We start from the raw sequence: 17,898 nt of genomic DNA on the forward strand, positions 1-17,898 counted from the left end.
GATGTTGAGAAACAAAGATATTCACATACCCGATTCGTCGGCCAGGCCGCATTGATAACTATCCATAAAGAAATATTGCCTCCCTTTTGGTGCATTTAGCGCGTACTATAGGTGAAGGATATTTTGAAACCGGCGCACAGCTTATCCTCATGGCACTCATAGAGAGATACAAATTCCATTTTCGGAACCAGATCCGCGTATTTTATACGTGTTGTCGTTGTATCCGCAATGGTGGGTAAACTCTATACTGTGCATTGCGCAAGATGGTGTTGATTCGGGCTCTTGGTCTCATTTGACGATCTTTAAGTGGCTACAACAACAGCAAAAAGGATTATAGCCTACTTTCGATAGGAGGCAGGTACATATTATGTCAATAATGGGAGGGAGGAATGTTCCACCAACTTAGTGCCGACAGTTTAATGTTTACTTGCACAAAATAGCTCTTTGATATAAATGATGCACTACCACATAGTCATGGAGAATGATAGGGTCCGACACTTGTGTGTGTCATGGTTGGTAGCAGAGTATTAGACAACGCCCTATAGGCCACCCCCCAATATAAGTGAGACACACCGCAGCAAACAAACAAAACGCGTGGAGTTAGTGCATATGACATGCAACTCCGTTCGTTGCTGACTTTTTCTTTTTTGGTAGGCACACACAGCATTTGGCCCTCCAAGGACATACCCCACTCACTACATATAACACACGCACCGTGCATCAGTAAGTTAAAATCTGTACAGATTGGAACAAAGGAAGGGGACAAAAGTGGCACAGATTATTAACAAGTGTAATTCTAAAAAAAGATTTATAGACCAAACTTATTTATCATGGTAACCATTGGCTCTCTCTCTCTTTTTTAATTTTTAAAAAAAAAAGAGTGATCACATTAAAGTGGGAGTGATCGCTGACTACAAGAATAAACTACTTAGGACAACTGGGTTATTCGCCATTCAAAGACGTACAACAAGGATTACTATTTCAACACAGTAACAAAGGAAAGCCGATGGGACAAGCCCGATGTCGGCGACACTGAACAAGTGCGTGTCAGTCACTTGCTTGTAAAGCATCGTGATTCCAGACGACCATCGTCATGGCGAGAGGTAAACCCCCAAAGAAAACCGACCGGCTTATAACGATGATACATTGTATACATGATGCTCTTATTGATACAGCGTCTTTCTTTTGCTTCCCCCCCCCCTCCCCAATCGATCATTCCCCCATAGGAAAATATAACGCGGTCAAAAGACGAAGCATTTGAGATCCTAAAAGAATACCAGCGCAAAATTGAAGGTGGCGAGGAAACGCTGTCAGCACTGGCAACCAATTACTCGGATTGTTCGAGTGCAAAGAGAGGTGGCGACTTGGGACACTTTGTACGTGGACAGATGCAGAAACCCTTTGAGGATGCGGCTTTTGCGCTTCAAGTGGGTGAATTGAGCCAGCCAGTATGGACCGACAGTGGTGTGCACTTGATCCTTAGAACTGCCTAAAGGCACCCAATTATTAGTTATAATAAACAACATTGCCCCCCCCCTTTTTTTTTTGCCGTTTTCATACCAGCTAACGTAAAGTCTATATGGCCCCCCTCTCAAATGGCATGTTTCACACTTCAATGGTATAGCCACTCTGCAAAAGTGGCTCTGGTTTCCCCCCCCCTTTCCCACATCATAAAAGAACACACCATTCTGATCAAGGCTACTTTTTGTTTTTATCAAACAGCACAAAGTCGAAGGCTATAGAAGTGTATGATGGCTCTTGTAGTGTGTATGTGTATGTGTATGTGTGTGTGTGTGTGTGGCGCACAAAGCCGTATTACATGTTTAGGCCTGTCAAAAAAAAAAAAGGCCAAGGTATTTGCGGAATCGGTGCCGATTCGTCGTCAGGTTGAATAGTAAGGAGATCAAACAGAAACACGACATCGCACAACAACAACAACACAAAGAACGAAAGACGCTCCGTCTCAGCGGTGTGTGTGTAAGCATGTGTTACAGTACCACATTTTACATTGTAGCTTTTGTGTGTGTGTGTGTTGTCGTGGCCGTCGTGGCCGTCGTTGCTATATAAAAAAAGTTGGGTTGGTGCCACCTTGGCATCGCCATAGTTTTGATAGCGGGCCGAGCTTTCCGCAACTGCTCTCTCTCTCTCTCTCTAGGCCTCATTGGATGGGGGTCCGGAGGAGTGTTGTTTACATTATTTGTTATTCTTTTTTCTAGGAGTTGTTGGGCTAAGCCTTGACAAGCGATCCGCGCAAGACCTGTTTTGGGGGAATCGTGAGAAATATGTCATCATGTGACGATGATGATGATTGATGATGTGCCGTTGTTGTGCACCACAAAAAAATAAAAAATTCTGAGACCGTACTATGTATAATTTTTTTATTCCCAAAGAAATAGTGAAAAGCTGCTATGTAAAACAAAATGAAAGACAAAAAGAGAGAAATGGTGTGAAATGCAAGAAAACAGAACAATAAGATTAATACCATATTAACAGGTTTTGTAAGAAAAAAAAATGTACATTGAAACTTTGTACAATAAGTGTTGTTAAATGTATGGTTGAATGATGATGAGAAAGATGATGATGATGATGATGGTCCGATAGAGTAATAGAACGAAAGAGATGGGGTAGTAGTAACAAGTTATGTGCAGTGAAATAGAGAGATAGAGAGTGAATAGGGAATAGAGGACAGTTTACAAGCTGATAAGGCCAAACTTGTGTGATGTGGTATTCCCAACATATGAACATAGATTAGTATAGAAGGTGTGGAAAAGCAGACTTGGGGTATAAGGAGAAAAGGGGAGAAATATTTACATAATGAAGTGTATACAGGATGGCATAGGTACTATATTCGGTAATGATAGTAAGCAATGGTATGGTTATGGCTCAATAGAGGAGGAGAGGGAAACGAAGGCTTTTTACTGTGTGTGGAGGGGATGGATGGATGGATGATGTAGTAAGTAGATGATGGATCTTGATGTAGGTCCATGGGGTAGGTGTGTGTTTGAATGAGAGTGTGAGCGAGATACAGCTCTACTGACGCGGCCGTGGCATGCTGTCCATCTTGACGTGATATTCAGACATCATCATCTGCTGTTGCTGCTGCTGCTGTTGTTGCATGCATTGGGGATGTTGAAGTTGTTGATGATGGTGTTGTTGTAATTGTTGTTGTTGATGATGATGATGCTGTTGCTGTTGCTGAGCAGCTAGTGGATAACAACAGTTTCCCATGTGTAAGTCATTTAAAAAGTGGGTTGGGAAATAGGGCTAGTACAATCAATCTATTGTTGACAATTACCTTTTGCCATGACGACATAGTCAGCAGAGCTCATCATCATTGGCATAGTGGGTGCAGGTGGAGGATAGTGTTGATGTTGTGGCTCGGGTGTGGGGTTGCTCCAGTAGCCACCCGTTGGGTCAAAGTCGTCGCTATCGTCATCACTTTTGTCCTCGTACAAAGATTGTTGTGAAGAGGAGCCCATGGGTGAGCAGGCCTCGGTGGAGTAAATCTCCCACGGCATCATAGCTTGCTGTTGCTGTTGCTGCTGCTGAGCGCCAGGGCCACCCATCACCCTATCAAAGTCGGTAAGGTTTCTGGAGGACATGGTGGGCGTCGGGGTCGATGAGGAGACAAGCGAAGCAGGGTAGCTGTTGTAGTGATGGTTGACATCCTCTTCAGAGGAGACAGACGAGGCGATGCTTTGGCTTTCTGGATCGCGTTTGCGGCGCTGAAGGTCACGGTGCATGCGGCGGTTTTCGCGTAAAAGATGGCGGATTTGATGCTTGTAGCGTTCTTCTTTGGTTACTGTGCTTTTCACTAGAGAGAGAGAGAGAGAGAGAGACGGAATGAGTAAGGGTGTGTGTGTGTGTGTGTGTGACACGGTACACTCTGAGAAAAGGACTTACCATATTCTAAAGTGCGCTCAATGATCGTGCCCTTGGAAGGCCGGCGGTCATTCTGTAGGTTAGGCAGGGCATGGGCCAGCTGTTGGAACTTTGAATTCAAACTCTCACGTCTTGCACGTTCGATCGCGTTGTGTTCTGCACGTCTTTCTGCTTTGGATTGAGTTCTTAAGGAAAAAGTCAGAACCAATGCAACGATACGGTGCAATATTTTGAAGGAATGTAAGGTACTTACTTTTTACCAAAAGACGATGCTTCTTGCTGCTGCTGCTGCTGCTGTTGCTGTTGTTGTTGCTGCTGCTGTTGTTGTTGCTGAGCCATTACTATAGAAACGACAAGATATCAGTACGCTGCTTCCAAGTCGTGTCCATTTGTTGCTATGGAATGTTTTATAGAGAGAAAACTACCTGACTGAAAGACGGCAGCGTGCTGCATGTTCAGCTGATGAAGATGTTGCTGCTGTGGGTGAGAAGTGGGGACGTCGGAGGAGAACTGGGGAAAGGCAGGAGCAGGAGCAGGAGCAGGAGCCGTTGGATAAGCAAACTGCTGGTGTGCAGGTGGAGGAGGTGGAGGACGTTGTTGGTGTTGTGGCTGTTGCTGTTGGTTTTGAGGGGAGGCAAACCCAGAGTTCTGGAACACGCTAGGATCGAATCCTGCGGCAATGGCTGCAGCGTACGTTTGCGAGACCAATTGTTGGCTGTGACGACTACTAGTAGAAGGATCCATGCAAAGGAGAACAAGTGTGTTTTATGTTTCTGTTGTGTGCGAGGTGAGTGCGAGAGTGTGAAAAGAAGTGGAGAAAGGAAAATCGTTCAGACAGATCCACGGAGGGAGGCTTAAATAGCAAAAAAACGAGCAACGAGTGAAAAAAGAAAGCACAGGACACACATAAAGTCCAGTGTAGTCAGTCATGGGGTCATTGCTCTGTGTTCCCGTCGAGCCCTTTTTTCTATTTTACTATGTTGCTTCTAATTTTGAGCCCTTTCAAAAAAAGCAGTTGCCCGTGTTGTTCGTGTCGGGGGCACCGATCTCTCTTTTTTGCCTTGTGTGGTTATTCCTAACAGTACCACCCCTCTTTCTCTTTTTTTTTTTTTTCATAGCTGAATGACGGTCGTTGCTGCTGCTGATGACGATTCTGCCTCTTTCAATGAAAGGCGCAGCAGCATTGCCGCTCACACACACACACAGAGAGAGAGAGAGAAAGAGAGTCTGGAACTTGATGTTTTTCCAGAATCGCTTGCCTTTTTTAATCTCTTTCCTTCTCCCCTCTTGGCCGCCCGTTGAATGGGAAAAAAACACCCCCTCTTCCCCCGGCGGGTCTTTATATTAAAGTTCAAAGAGGACAACAGAGGACATGCTTTTTCGTTTGGGGCCGCATTCCGATGAAACGGGAGCGATTGGTGCAAACGGAAGCCACAATCGCGTATGACGCCGAATGATATCGACCGACCCCGAAGACGGCATGTCCAAATCGGGCGATCCGGTTCTGTGTCACGATCGGACTGACGGACGAACAGACTCTGTCTTTCTTAACGTAACAACTCTGTTTTTTTCTGCTGATGCTATTTGATGACTGTTGCATCTTTCCTTCCCCCCCCCCACTCCCAAAAAAGTAAAAAAGAGCTCAGAAAGGTTTCCCACAAACTGTACAGCCGTTTATTGAATGATACGGTGTGCATGTATGCGTGTGGAGAGCAAAGATAATCTCTCTCTCTCCATGCAAGCTTGCATAAGGCCATGTCATCATCCTCCTCATCATCTGACGGCATAGCTTTTGTTCCCAAAACACGCTGGGAAGACTGTGTGTGTGTGTGCCACCCCAAGACGAGAGGACCTTGTTTATTGCGGCACACAAAGAAAAACGATCTGCCCTCTCTGATATCGGAGAGCAGACCAGAGGATTTGTTGTTGTTTTTGAAGCGTACGGTGTATCTTTTGCCGGCTCCGGGGGGATGATTGCCAGGGCAGAGAGAAAGGATACCTTACAAAACAATGTTGACCTCAGCGTCTACCTGGAAAGTGTTCACCTTGTTTCTTTCTTTCTTTCTTTCTTTCACACCCCCCCTCCTCCTCCTCCCCCGAGCGTAAAAATCACGAGTTGGCCGATCTGGCAAGATGGAAAAACGTTTACGGGCATACCCATGACCAAGCCGAGCTGTCTATTAGGGTTGAGCAACAGGTCGAGAATCCGACCATCCGATGACCTGTGTAACGCGTTTCCTGCCCTTTACGACATCTGTGTGTCCGATTCATTCCAAAGAGGACCCCAGGACTCTTGGTGCTACATGGATAGAGCACGCAAGCAAAAAGAGGCGATCCTCTCCCTATAGCTATATCTATAGACCTACATGTGTGTGTGTCGGAACGTGTGTGAACAAAAAAGGTGCTGGATCCCGGAGCAAGAGACAACAGGTAGCCCAGCTATTTATTAGCCAACAATGAAAAAGATACGGTTAGACCATGCTCAGGTTGGCTACGCTGGATCTCTCTCTCTCTCTCAGAGAGTCAACAATTCATACACAGGGAAACAACAGTGGATTCTACATTAGGAGTGCATACACTATTACTACTACTACTACTGCTTACTTACTACCGCCACAAGGCCACAAGAGTGCTGCTGCTTAAAGATATGGCTACTCAGCAACTTTTTTTTTGTTTATTTATTTTTCAACCGCCCCTTTTTACATAGCTAACTTATGAACGATAAACAGCCGGTGCCCCAAGATAGAATACAAAATTCAAGGGCTCTTTGCGAATGCGTAGTAATACTACTTTGGCTTCCAAAAAAAGCACTGCATTATTTGTTGTACGTACCAGCGCTGGTAGCCAGTTACACTGTCAATTCACAAAAGATGTGTGCTTCCATGCTGGTTATACCATGATGCGTACAATCATTTCTTATCATGATGATTGACCCCAAGGGGGGGGGGAAGCCCACATGGTTCTCTAGGAAGCAGGTCGTGACTTGATGTCTAACTGTGTATATATAACACAAAACTGTTTGCTGTTGCACACCATCTTACCGCGGCATTGGAACCTTTCGGTATACTACTTGATTTGGCTGTTGTGTTCATGACAATCCATCACCCCCACCCCCCCGCCCTTCCCAACTCGAACACCGGTCAGGTAGGAACTGCTGCTCTTATGCAATCAATTCTACGACTACTATATCCGTCTTGGTCATTTCTTGTGGAAAATGCTGCTATATCCTCCTGCAGTAGGTAGACTGTCTAAAGGCAGCATACATCCTTTTTTAAAAAGTAGAAACAAGTAGCCATACAATGAATTAGCCAATGAAGGGGGTTTTAGTGGTGACATGATAGAATCAGAGTCATACCTATTAGGGTAACCCCCACTCTAACTTTGATGAGTCCTAAAAGGCGCAGCATGGGTGGCAACAATTCGCGCCACCTACTTTGCTCTCGTATAGATATAACGCTACGATGAGGGCTGTCTTCAAGGTACTCTATAGAGTGACAAAGTATTTTTTGGTTCATCTTCTGCATGCTACTTGAAGGCTTATACAGACTGCACTGACTCATATTATATTTTCGGGCAGCTTGAGAAGAAGTAAGTCGACCAATAATCATGGCTTATTCTCGTTCATCGTCCGGTCGTTGTCATATCAATTTGCGATCCTAAGCTTCGAACTTTAGTATCTGAGCGTTTGTTGGCGTAAAATCGAACATTTAAGGAGCTCTACCTTTCGGAACGGTCGGGAGCGATGAAGGCAACACTACGATATGCTTCGATTATTAGGAGAGAGGGAACGTGTGTGTGTGTCTGTGATATATGCACAGATAGAAATTCAGCCAAGACCATCTTGCTTTTTTCCATAACGTGTGCCTACATACTATGTGTGCGATAGTGATCCAGCGCTCCCAACAAACCTTCTGTTTACGATTATTATTAGATGCATATTGATTGGGAAATGTGCCACTCATCAGCTCATAGTACTTTTTTTACCTACTGATAGTAGCAGCAGCAGCAGCAGCAAGCTGTGGCAATAAACCGTGCACCTTCCCTTCTCTGTCAATGACACCCATGTTTAGCCCAGCACTGTTTGTCCGTGGCGATCTCTTTTCAACTCGCCCACCATTACGCCGACGGACATTGTAAACCAAAGAATGCATGCATTTACACACAGAGAGAGAGAGAGAGAGAGAACAATCTCTACATGGTGCGTACTCTACACTTCTTCATCCAGTTATTCCGAGCATGTATGTATGTCTCTGCTGGATTGGACATGTAGTCAAACAGGTAGAAAAGGAGCACAGGAACATGGATCGAGTAGAAATGCTGGGGCCCCGTGGCCTTTTTGATGTAACGATGCACTACTACTACTACTACTACTACACTGTCCAGATCTTTCCCTGCTGCCATGTGAATCTTCTGGCTTTGCCGAAAGACAAAAGGTAACAAGTAACACCTAAAAAAATATTGATCGCAAAATGAGAGAGCGGGTCGCCACACCATTGGAAAGTAGTAGTAGGTCTGTGCTTGTACCCCCGATTTCCTTTTCGGTGGGTACTCCGATTGTCCTGCATCCCTTTCTTCTTCTTGGGGATCATTTGAATGGGTGACCCGCAAAAATGGGCAAAAGGGAAAAAGGTTTTTGTATGTACCCGTGACCCCAGTTACATGTATAATCGTCCCCGAGAATGACCTGGTGTAACAAGCACATTGGTAAATCCGTGGGATTCTTTCCATTACTGCTACTACTTACTGTTCGGCGCCCCCGTGGTAGTAACAGCAACAACAACAACAACAACAACAACCGGCACTTTTGGCATAGGTAAGCATGATGACATCTGATGATTCTTGAAATCATATATGCATGAACCCCCCCCCCCCTTTTAAGGGATGGCGCAATCCTTTTGGAAGTTTTAGCATATCATACAGTTTGGTCACTTTTCCCTTCTTTGCAGAATAAGATAGACCTTTTGATAGGATGTACTAATAGTACACTGTTGCTTGCAATGGGAGGGTGTGATGATCATGTTAGCATACAAATGTGGGCCGAAGGGATGGTCACAAATAGTATTGACCAAAGACATTGCTTTGTCACCCATCTTATTATGTGCTAATCCTTTCTAGAGAGAGCAAAACAATAATAAAAACGTTAGCTTCAGCAGTGTCATTTCTACCACCACTCTACTTGTTCTTCTCCCCCCCGCCCACCTCCTGTAGTGACCACTGCTTACTATTTTGAGTTAACTTTTGTAATGCAAACTCCATGTACGAGTAAGGACGACAACCAATCGCAACACCCATTGTCCTTCTATAACGGACATTATGACAAACTGCGTCTTTTAGCCGACCTTTTAATTCTTTTCGGTCACTTTTTATATACTGCAAAGATGAAAACGTTGTTCTTATCACACTGCATGTCCAGTTTGTTTGTAGTACATTTCTGTGATTCATGGTCAGTTGAAAAGTTCTACAGAGCTAGGACATGCATATGAAATCCTTGAATGTTTCAAGCTAATTATGGCAGCAGAACAAAAAAAAAAGACAGCCTTGACTTCTTTTACGTAGAGAGGAAGGGTCATCTCATATCTCTCTCCACATTGTCTGTGGTTCATCTTTTTTAAAAACGCATCCTGTCGCGGTTTTGTAATGGGGGCGCTTGATGAGCCCATTTTCCATCCATGCAGACGTCGGAGATGCACGGTTTCAGGGACAGGCTCGGTCAAGAATCCATAAATGATTCTTACCTTGCTCGATCACATGGTCCATCCTTCAACAAAACTTTATTCGGCCGAGTATTCAAATTATAGAATCTAGTGTACAAAAAACAAATACATCGGACAGCAAAAAACTCAAGGGGAGCAAAGGAGCTTTTCTTTTTTTTGGCGCTCCGAAGTTATGTCTCTTACAGCGTAATCTTATCTGATTGACACCAACCGGAAGCAACACCTTTTCTTTTTCGGGTATTGGCAGTATAAAAAAGAAGATAAACCTATTGAAAAGCTGAATAGTCATACATATATATATATATATATACGCGTGTACTACCAGGAATCTTCCCGTATCTCTTCAGTCAAACTCCTTATCCTATTGGAAAGAGACTAGGCTTAATTGACGGTGGCAAAAGTCATTCACTAAATTGGCTCTTGTTTATATATAGTAGCTATACTCCCTATCTCCTTCTTGATCCTCTTTTGATGCATTTTAATCTCCCCTGTAGCAATGAATAGTTTATTGTAAACAAGCCGTCTTCACATGTCGGTGCGCGAACCAGTTAGAAGCTGAATATATAATATATCTGATATTTTAGCATGCTTATGCAACACAGCAGTATCTTAATTAATATATACTTGATCGCCCTGACCTTAAAAGATCAGCAGGAAAAACGAGTAGCGCGACTGGCAAATCCAACAACGCTAATGAAAGATATGCATGTCACATGATGTTCATTGATTTTTACAGTATTATTACAGCAGCTTATAGATGCACATTACATGCCTAATTTATCCGCTCCATGGAGTAGTAGTTATTCTGGGGCCCAAACGTGTCGTTTAAAAAAATACTTTTGACTATATTCGCGTTTTACATAGTGGCGTACTTAATACTTTAGATTGCTAAAACGGTGTACACAGCTGCGGTAATTAGTTTGTTTGGAAAATCTGTCAAACCTCGATCCACCCGCGGGAAGGACTCTGTGTTTCTACAATCAATAGGACAACAGTGCAGTTATACATTCCCACTACTACTACAGCTCACTCTAATAACCCAGTATGTATATATATCAATGAATCCGAAGGGTGGCATAACCAATCATCTTTTGGACGGATTCTGTCGAGCACTTTTGATTCAAACAAGTAGCTGCAGCGCATTTTTGGGTAATTCCCCTTTTAACTGATGTGTGCAGGGTCTCTCTCACTCTCTCTTAGTGTGTCCAAGTTGCGAAATGCTGATGATCTGATCACAAAATGTTTGTAGCTATTATAATTGACGCGTCACTAACGCGCACACAGAAAAAAAAAAGGTGTCAAGATTGCACTTTTAGCTCGGGGCTATGCTGTTGTAGTTTGGTATGCCAAACATACTTGTATGTAAGGAGCCTGGGGAATCGAGAGATTGGTACCTTGGTTTACCTGGGGTCTGTAGTGGACCTTGGGGAAAGCCTTATGAAATTAGTTACCTGGTTGATCCTGCCAGTAGTCATATGCTTGTCTCAAAGATTAAGCCATGCATGTCCAAGTACTAGCATTAATACTGTGAAACTGCGAATGGCTCATTAAATCAGTAATGATCTACTTGGCAATAACATCTGGAGTAATCATTTGAAGACCTTAAGTGATACGTATGTTGCCTAAAAGTGACACGACATGACGTGTTGTTTAGCTAACACAACAATTCACCTGCTCTCATACTTGTCATTATTATTCTGTACAACAACATACATTTAGCTATACCGTTCATACCATTATGTATAATATCTGTACATATTGCCCCACAAACTCTCTCCTAAGGATGTGTTTGAAGTAAGGAAAAAAGTTTTCACATCTTTCAATATGGCTGCTGCTCTGCTTTGCTGATCATTGTTGTATCGCGTCGTTGTACTGCAAGTACAATCTCCTACTATGATGCTGCTACTTGTCTTTGAGATCCTACTTGTTGTGAATGAGGTCTTCAGACCCGTTCTACTCTTCTTATTACCATACTACAGCATAACGATCGTTACGCGCTGTAGTAGGTACTACCATGCTCTGGAGTACATGCGTGCGACGTATTAACGGACTACTTGGAGGAGGGGTTGTCCCTTTGGTTTGCTCCTTGTTTTTTTTTTTTTGTTTGGTGAGAGGTCCACATTTTTTTTATTGATGCTTGCTGTGCACCATCGAACTGTGCTCTCTAGAAGAGGGCTTCAGGGCCGATGATCATGAAAAAGTTGGCTTCTTCAATGTCGCCGGCGCAAAGAAGTTTGGACAGTTGTCTTGATTGGGTTCTGGAGGGTCCAGAATAAGAGAACGAGTCCTGATTCTTTTAAAGTAGATAGAAAAAACGTGTAGTGATGAAGTATCCCTCCCCATTTTCTTGCAGTTCATGCTTGTAATCTCCTTTGCATAGTTGGTTTGGAAGGGCTCCTTGTATTTTAGCGTTACATTGTTCAAGAGAAGATAATGTCATGCCCACGATGTTGAACGCCCCTTACCCAACCCCTTTTTTTCTTTTTACGAAAGCGTATTGGAATCCACCTACTTGGCGTTTTTGAGTAAGCCAAAAGAGACAAGTATACTATAAACCCACTCGTTACGGCGACGCGCAGTTGTGTTGTTGTTGTTGTTTATCATAAACAACGCTAGAACGTCTTTGGAAAATCAGCATTCAGTGATTGACGCTCTCCTTTGAGTTTCTATACATGAGAGCATATGATTAAGCTACAAGTGATCGATCGATCAAAGCCACTTGGTGGTGGTGGTGGTAGTGAGTAGTAATAGCGTGCCTCTGTGTGTATATTAGACAGTTTCCATATCAGGGCTTGTATGCAGCGTAATCGGGCATTCTTAGACAAACCCCAGGTCAGCACTCGCTGCACATGACCCAAGAGAGTAATTAAATAAATGACAATCCAAAATTGTTGGTCGTTTTATTATGTTTGAGTAATATTAAAGAAATTCTGCATCCGTTCATACAAAATGGGCCCTTGTAAGGCAGGAAAAAAAAAAAAGGCAGCTGTTGCCTTTCTTTTTTTTTTGTTGGTTTTTTTTTTTGCACGTACAGTGTTGACATAAAAAGAAGAAGATGAGGGGGGGAGAAGAGAGGGGAAGAAGGGAAAAAGAAAAAGACTATGTACAAGTCCTTAAAAAAGAAAGATCATTGTTATGCAGCATTGTGTCAATACTGGCAAACATGATTTGAGGGGGTGGGGGGGATGGGGGAACAAAAAGAATATAGGAAAGAAAAAAAAGTACGCATGCAAAAGGAAGAAGAAAACTAGAATAAAAAAAAAGAACAAGAATGAATGCAAATGAAAAAGAATCGACTGCTTGCAGCCAATTGTTTACAGCAATCAAATAAAAAAAACAAAAAGTGCTTTTGGATGGGGATATTAGGTATATTAGAAGAAAAGAGAGCCTTAGAAAGAAAAATGATGATTGATGAGGTTTGTTTGTGTTGTTTGAGGATGAAGAAAAAGCTTAGGGGTGGGATAAGAAGAAGAATTGGAACAAGAAGTTTTGGCTGATATGATGTGAGTTTGCGTGTGGTATGATGGGGGTATTTGCGTGAGTCAAAAGAAAAAAATAAAATAAATGTGATTCTCGATTTGTTGTGAGCAAAAAATAAAAAGGGGGACAGGAAGAGTATTGAAATGCACAAAGTTCAGAGGAAAGAGAGAATAGAGAGAGAGAGAGAGATTGAGAGTGAGAGTGAGATCATTACAAAAAGGTTTGCATATAGTTGCCGAATGAGTTGCTGTTATGTGCGGGTGGAGAAGAGGTAGTAGAAGGCGAGGACTTGCTGCTGCTGCTGCTATTACCACTCGAAGAAGAGCTGCTGGAGCTGCTGCTGTTGTTCTTGTCCTTGTTGGTGTGACGATGGATGCGGATGTGCTGGTTCAGATTGTCGGACCGCGAGAAGCGCTTGGAGCAGGAATGATACGGGCATTCGAATGGCTTCTCGAGCGTATGGATCGAGCGGATGTGACGCTTCAAATGCTCAGATCGCTTGAACACCTTGCCACAGTCATCGTGTCGACACGTGAACATCTTTTGGCCTGCAGCACCTGGATTGCTAGACACTCGACGACCGCGCGATCGGGTTTGCTTGGCCTTACCGCCGCTGCTGGTGACAGACTTTTGTTTTGTCGTTGTCGTTGTTGTTGCTGTGGCCGCTTTCTCGGGTTGTTGTTGTTGTTGTTGTTGTTGTTCAAGTGGGCTGCTGCACTCGCTGCTGCCGGAACAAGTAGAAGAGGATCGTTCCCGGAACGAAACATCATCAAGGGGCATGACAGCGGTGGGCGCTGCCGTCAAGGCAGAAGCATCCACCATGTAGCCTGGCGAGAGAGGGTGATGGTAGTCGAACATGGCTGAAGCAGTGGCCAAGGTAGTGTTCGAGGGCATGCAGTAGTTGAGTTGTTGTTGTTGTTGTTGCTGCTGCTGCTGTTGGTGGTGATGATGATGGTCTTGATTCGGCGTCGTCATCAAGAGCGACCGTGGGAGCATGCCCCCTCCGTTCAAGTCCATCGAGGAAGAAGTAGTGGCAGCAAACCAGGAAGCGGCGGCAGCTGCGGACGAAGAGGTGCCGTAGTAAGGCATGGAGGACGTCGAGGACACAGCAGTGGGGTCCATCAGTGGTGGGTAGTGCTGCTGCTTGTCTTCCAATGGGTGGGGCTGGTGCTGCTGCTGCAGGTAGACGTACTCTTCATAATCGTTACTGGGCGAAGGTGTCTGCTGTTCGGTGTCTGACAGACTGGCCTCGCTTTGGTTGGACAGAAGCTCGGCGTAGCTGAAACGGCGCATGTAGTTGTCGTAGCTATCCTGCGGTTGGGGGTACAGGCAGGCTCCATGGGCGCCCAGGTTGAGGGCAGTAGTAGGTAAGCCGCAATCGCCAGCGTTGGCGGCCATAGCAGCAGCAGCAGTAGCGGCAGCAGTATGCTGGTCAAACTGCTGGGAAGCAACATGGATCTGGGATGATGGTGAATACATGTCTCTCGGTTTGTGTGTATAAGAGGTGTAGGTGGTGGTGTAGTAGTAGTAATAAGCTGTTGTTTTTATATGCTTCGAAAGGTGATGCTGTATCTGTTTTTGGTAGCAAGTAAGCAAAAGAGTGAGTGAGTGAGTGATGGCTAGTTAGATCAGTAACTATCTGATTTGTTCATGTCCCCATGATCCCCGTGCAATGCCAGCAGCGCGGGCTAGCAAGGTGATGTTTGTGTGTATGTGCTTACCCAATGGGAGTACTAAGAGAGCAAGTGGTGATGTTGATGGTTGTGCAGAAGCAGGTTCTACGCAAGGACTAGAAGGGTGGGTAGTAGTACTAGTAGTAAGGTGGGGAGGATGAGATTACTTTTTTGAAATGAACAGAAGAAGAAGAAGAAGAGGATGAGGACGGGTTGGAAATGCGAACGAGCGATTGCTTTTTGTATGTGCGAGAGCGAGATTTCCTATCTTTGTCAAAAAGAAAGGGGAAGCAATAAATGAAAGTAAATCAGAATAAGGGATGAACGATGTGCTCGGATGAAGACGAAGAAGAAGAGAAGGAGAGTGTGAGTGTGTGTGATGAGTGTGGAGACAGAATGAGCGAAACGAGAACTCTCGGCGAAATGAAAAGAAAGGATGAATTACTACAGAAGCAAGAGAGAGAGGGCTGCCCAGAGGTGCAAATTATCCCCAGCTTTTATAAAGTATGATTGCCCGATTATTTTTAGGTGCCTTGCATATCGTCCATCATCATCACCACCACCACCACCACCACCAAGCAGCACCAGGCAGACCAGACCAGACAGGCAGGCTATCCCCGGGGAAGAATCTAGTTTCCGACAGAGTTCTCTCTCTCTCTCTCAACTTACGTACATGCCTAATCTATTTGGGGACCCTTTCTTGCCTAATCCGTAACAGCCCATCACTCACTAGGCTTTGCTGCTGCTGCTGCTGCTTGCTACCTGCAATCTTCAAGAACCGTAATGGATGGAAAGTATTCCCCAATCCCAAAAAAGCTGCTTCACGGGGTTTATACTTTCTGACTTGCCTTTTAAGGCATCTCCCAAACCGGTTTCATCACGATCCGCTATTATTGGATAACCCACGGCCTCGTTCTTTTGCATGGACTTGCTTCTTCTCTACTTACAGCAGCAAGCAGCAGCAGCAGCAAGCAGCAAGCAGTCCATGGCACAAAGGAAGCTACAAGGGCGACGCACATCCGTATGCAACTCAGCAAACGCACTCTCCATGACGTGGGCCCATGTGTTTGTGGCCATGTTTGTCTATTTTAGCGACGGACGGGAATAAAGAATCTTAGATACGCCTTTGATCGCTCGCCAGCGAGTCATACGTATGGCGGATGATGACGACTGATCAGCATTGACACTCATGCAAACAACATACAAACAAACAGTATCGGAGCATGTTGTCGGTTGCCTTGTTTGGCCTGGATGACTATCGTCAGCAGCACTGCCACACGCAGCGGGTTACAGCTACAGGATTGACAGCATGACAGCTGCAGCGTGGACGTTCGTCGTGAAAAGGAAAAAAGGGAAAAAAAAGAAGCCGTTTGGGGGGGATGGTTTCTTTCTTGGGGGGAGCATATGCTGGGGGGGGGCACATGCAGTCGTTTTGGGGGGGGGGAGTGGAGGAGGGCATACGACGACAATAACAGGCCCATCTCCAGGGCAACACTCTCTTTCCATCAAGTCGGGCAATGAAATGTGGGCAGGTTGTGTACATCCCCATGTCTGTAAAAAGAAGAGAGACAGCGTGTCACTCTTAATTGGGTTGGCACCGTGCACAGAGCACATAATAAAAGACAATTGGGCACTCCCAACCCAATAATCGACTACGACGTGCCAAGTACTTAGTAACCCAGCCGCTGTAGTAGTAGTAGTTAGCTTAGAAATTTCGGGTTTGACGACGTTAAACCCTGCAAGTCGATGATCGACGGCCAATTTTTTCTCAGCCAACAAGGCCTGTTGATTACCTCTCTCTCTTTACATTCTCTCATTCTCTCTCGCACCAAACCCACATTACTATCTTGTCGCGCGCACGACGAACACACATCGTTTCTTTCCCTTCTCCCCCGCCCCTAATCCTACTTAGGCGTCAGAGTAACAATGTCGTCGGGTAGAGTTCATTTTCCATTCCCAATATCGGTTCTGCTATTTTTACACATGACGCTTCCGCCACCTTTTTCTGCAACTTTGATAGGATCGTGCCACAATAAAAGGGTGCATCTCGCTATGTTGGAGGCTTCCAGGCGAGCTATAGTCTTTAAGGGGGGGGGTGTCTATTTGAAAGACAGACAGACTCACCCGACGCGATGCCCACGAAAAAGGGGGGGGGCAAAGGCTTCTGCGAAACGGAGTGATATACGGACGCAGGGGAGAGAGAGAGAGAGAGAGACGATACTACATAATAGCAGTGAGATGGTAACCGTACGCAGGTGTGGGTGATGCACAATCAGCATGTTGCTCTCCTGTTAATCATTCTCGTAAATGTCAACTCAGAACGTGCTCACAGACTCTTCTGTAGAGGTTCCCGGATTCCAGCAATCCCACCAAACATTCACCTTTTTGCTGATGCCGATGCTGCAAGCTTGTACGCATGGCTTCTTTTTTTCTTTCTTTCTCCACGTCACCCACATGCGTCCATTTTCCGCTTATGCTTGCCTGTCCGTTTGCTGCTACACTGTGTGTGTTGCTGCACATCACTTTTGATTTATAACATCAATATAGGGTACATACATACCGCAATAATCAAGATCTGTACATAGTGATTTATACTAGCTGCTACCATGGATGTGGGTATTTATCTACTTGCACACATAATTAGCATCACTGCCAACTCAACGTGTCGCTTATTAGCAGCTGCTAAATAGCATGATCAAGGCCTAACTATTAGTGTAATAACACCCCTATTTCTCCTCCTCCTCCCCCCCCCCACTCTGCCTTCTTGGATACTCATTTCATTATTGTTGATGATGACTTTTGCATAGAAACGCTCTGTCTACGCTATCACCGGCTACTCACAAAATCTTTGCCTTTATTAAAGAAAATCATTCTGACTCTGACTTTTTTGAAATAGCATGATCGACACAAAATAAAGCTTTCTTTTCATTTTGTCATGTTAAAAAAAAGGGTTTATCTTTTTTTTTTTTTTTTGTTATATGAATATAAAGAAAAATGACAGTTTAAAACAAGAGAGCTCCTATCTATCACATAATAAAGATGGATAGATGGATAGCGAGCGACCCAAAGCAAAAGTGTGCTTGCATATGTAGCGTATACAGGTAGATCTCTCTCTTTCCTCTCTCTCTCTCGTTCTTGGGATTTCCGAT

General features: G+C 44.5%; 5 protein-coding genes across 5 annotated transcripts; 2 read left to right on the forward strand and 3 right to left on the reverse strand.

Annotated features, from left to right (window-relative positions):
• Positions 1-334: 334 nt before the first annotated feature.
• Positions 335-1,596, forward strand: BDB00DRAFT_105677 (peptidyl-prolyl cis-trans isomerase pin1). The gene is made up of 6 exons (XM_053116068.1): positions 335-354; positions 441-562; positions 655-723; positions 807-833; positions 933-1,103; positions 1,227-1,596. The coding sequence occupies exons 4-6, from the start codon at positions 831-833 to the stop codon at positions 1,491-1,493; spliced, it is 441 nt and encodes a 146-aa protein (XP_052982993.1). The 5' UTR covers positions 335-354; positions 441-562; positions 655-723; positions 807-830; the 3' UTR covers positions 1,494-1,596.
• Positions 1,597-2,259: 663 nt separating this feature from the next.
• Positions 2,260-3,170, reverse strand: BDB00DRAFT_808536 (uncharacterized protein). The gene has a single exon (XM_053122415.1). The coding sequence runs from the start codon at positions 2,743-2,745 to the stop codon at positions 2,476-2,478; it is 270 nt and encodes an 89-aa protein (XP_052982994.1). The 5' UTR covers positions 2,746-3,170; the 3' UTR covers positions 2,260-2,475.
• BDB00DRAFT_105728 (uncharacterized protein) lies at positions 3,012-4,415 on the reverse strand. Its single transcript, XM_053116069.1, has 3 exons — positions 4,136-4,415; positions 3,904-4,067; positions 3,012-3,814 (listed from the first exon to the last, which is right to left on the reverse strand). Exons 1-3 carry the CDS (start codon positions 4,219-4,221, stop codon positions 3,279-3,281), a joined length of 786 nt encoding a protein of 261 aa, XP_052982995.1. The 5' UTR covers positions 4,222-4,415; the 3' UTR covers positions 3,012-3,278.
• Positions 4,416-13,403: 8,988 nt separating this feature from the next.
• On the reverse strand, positions 13,404-13,661 carry BDB00DRAFT_722083 (uncharacterized protein; the record flags this gene model as incomplete). The annotated part of the gene is made up of 1 exon (XM_053118196.1): positions 13,404-13,661. A coding segment is annotated over one exon (258 nt), but the record flags the coding sequence as incomplete, so codon positions are not given.
• Positions 13,662-16,895: 3,234 nt separating this feature from the next.
• Positions 16,896-17,662, forward strand: BDB00DRAFT_808548 (uncharacterized protein). Its single transcript, XM_053122416.1, has 3 exons — positions 16,896-17,297; positions 17,394-17,463; positions 17,557-17,662. Exons 1-2 carry the CDS (start codon positions 17,014-17,016, stop codon positions 17,437-17,439), a joined length of 330 nt encoding a protein of 109 aa, XP_052982997.1. The 5' UTR covers positions 16,896-17,013; the 3' UTR covers positions 17,440-17,463; positions 17,557-17,662.
• Positions 17,663-17,898: the final 236 nt, after the last annotated feature.

This window comes from Zychaea mexicana, assembly GCF_025766255.1.
Source record: "Zychaea mexicana strain RSA 1403 chromosome Unknown BDB00scaffold_13, whole genome shotgun sequence".
NCBI classification, from domain to species: domain Eukaryota; kingdom Fungi; phylum Mucoromycota; class Mucoromycetes; order Mucorales; family Lichtheimiaceae; genus Zychaea; species Zychaea mexicana.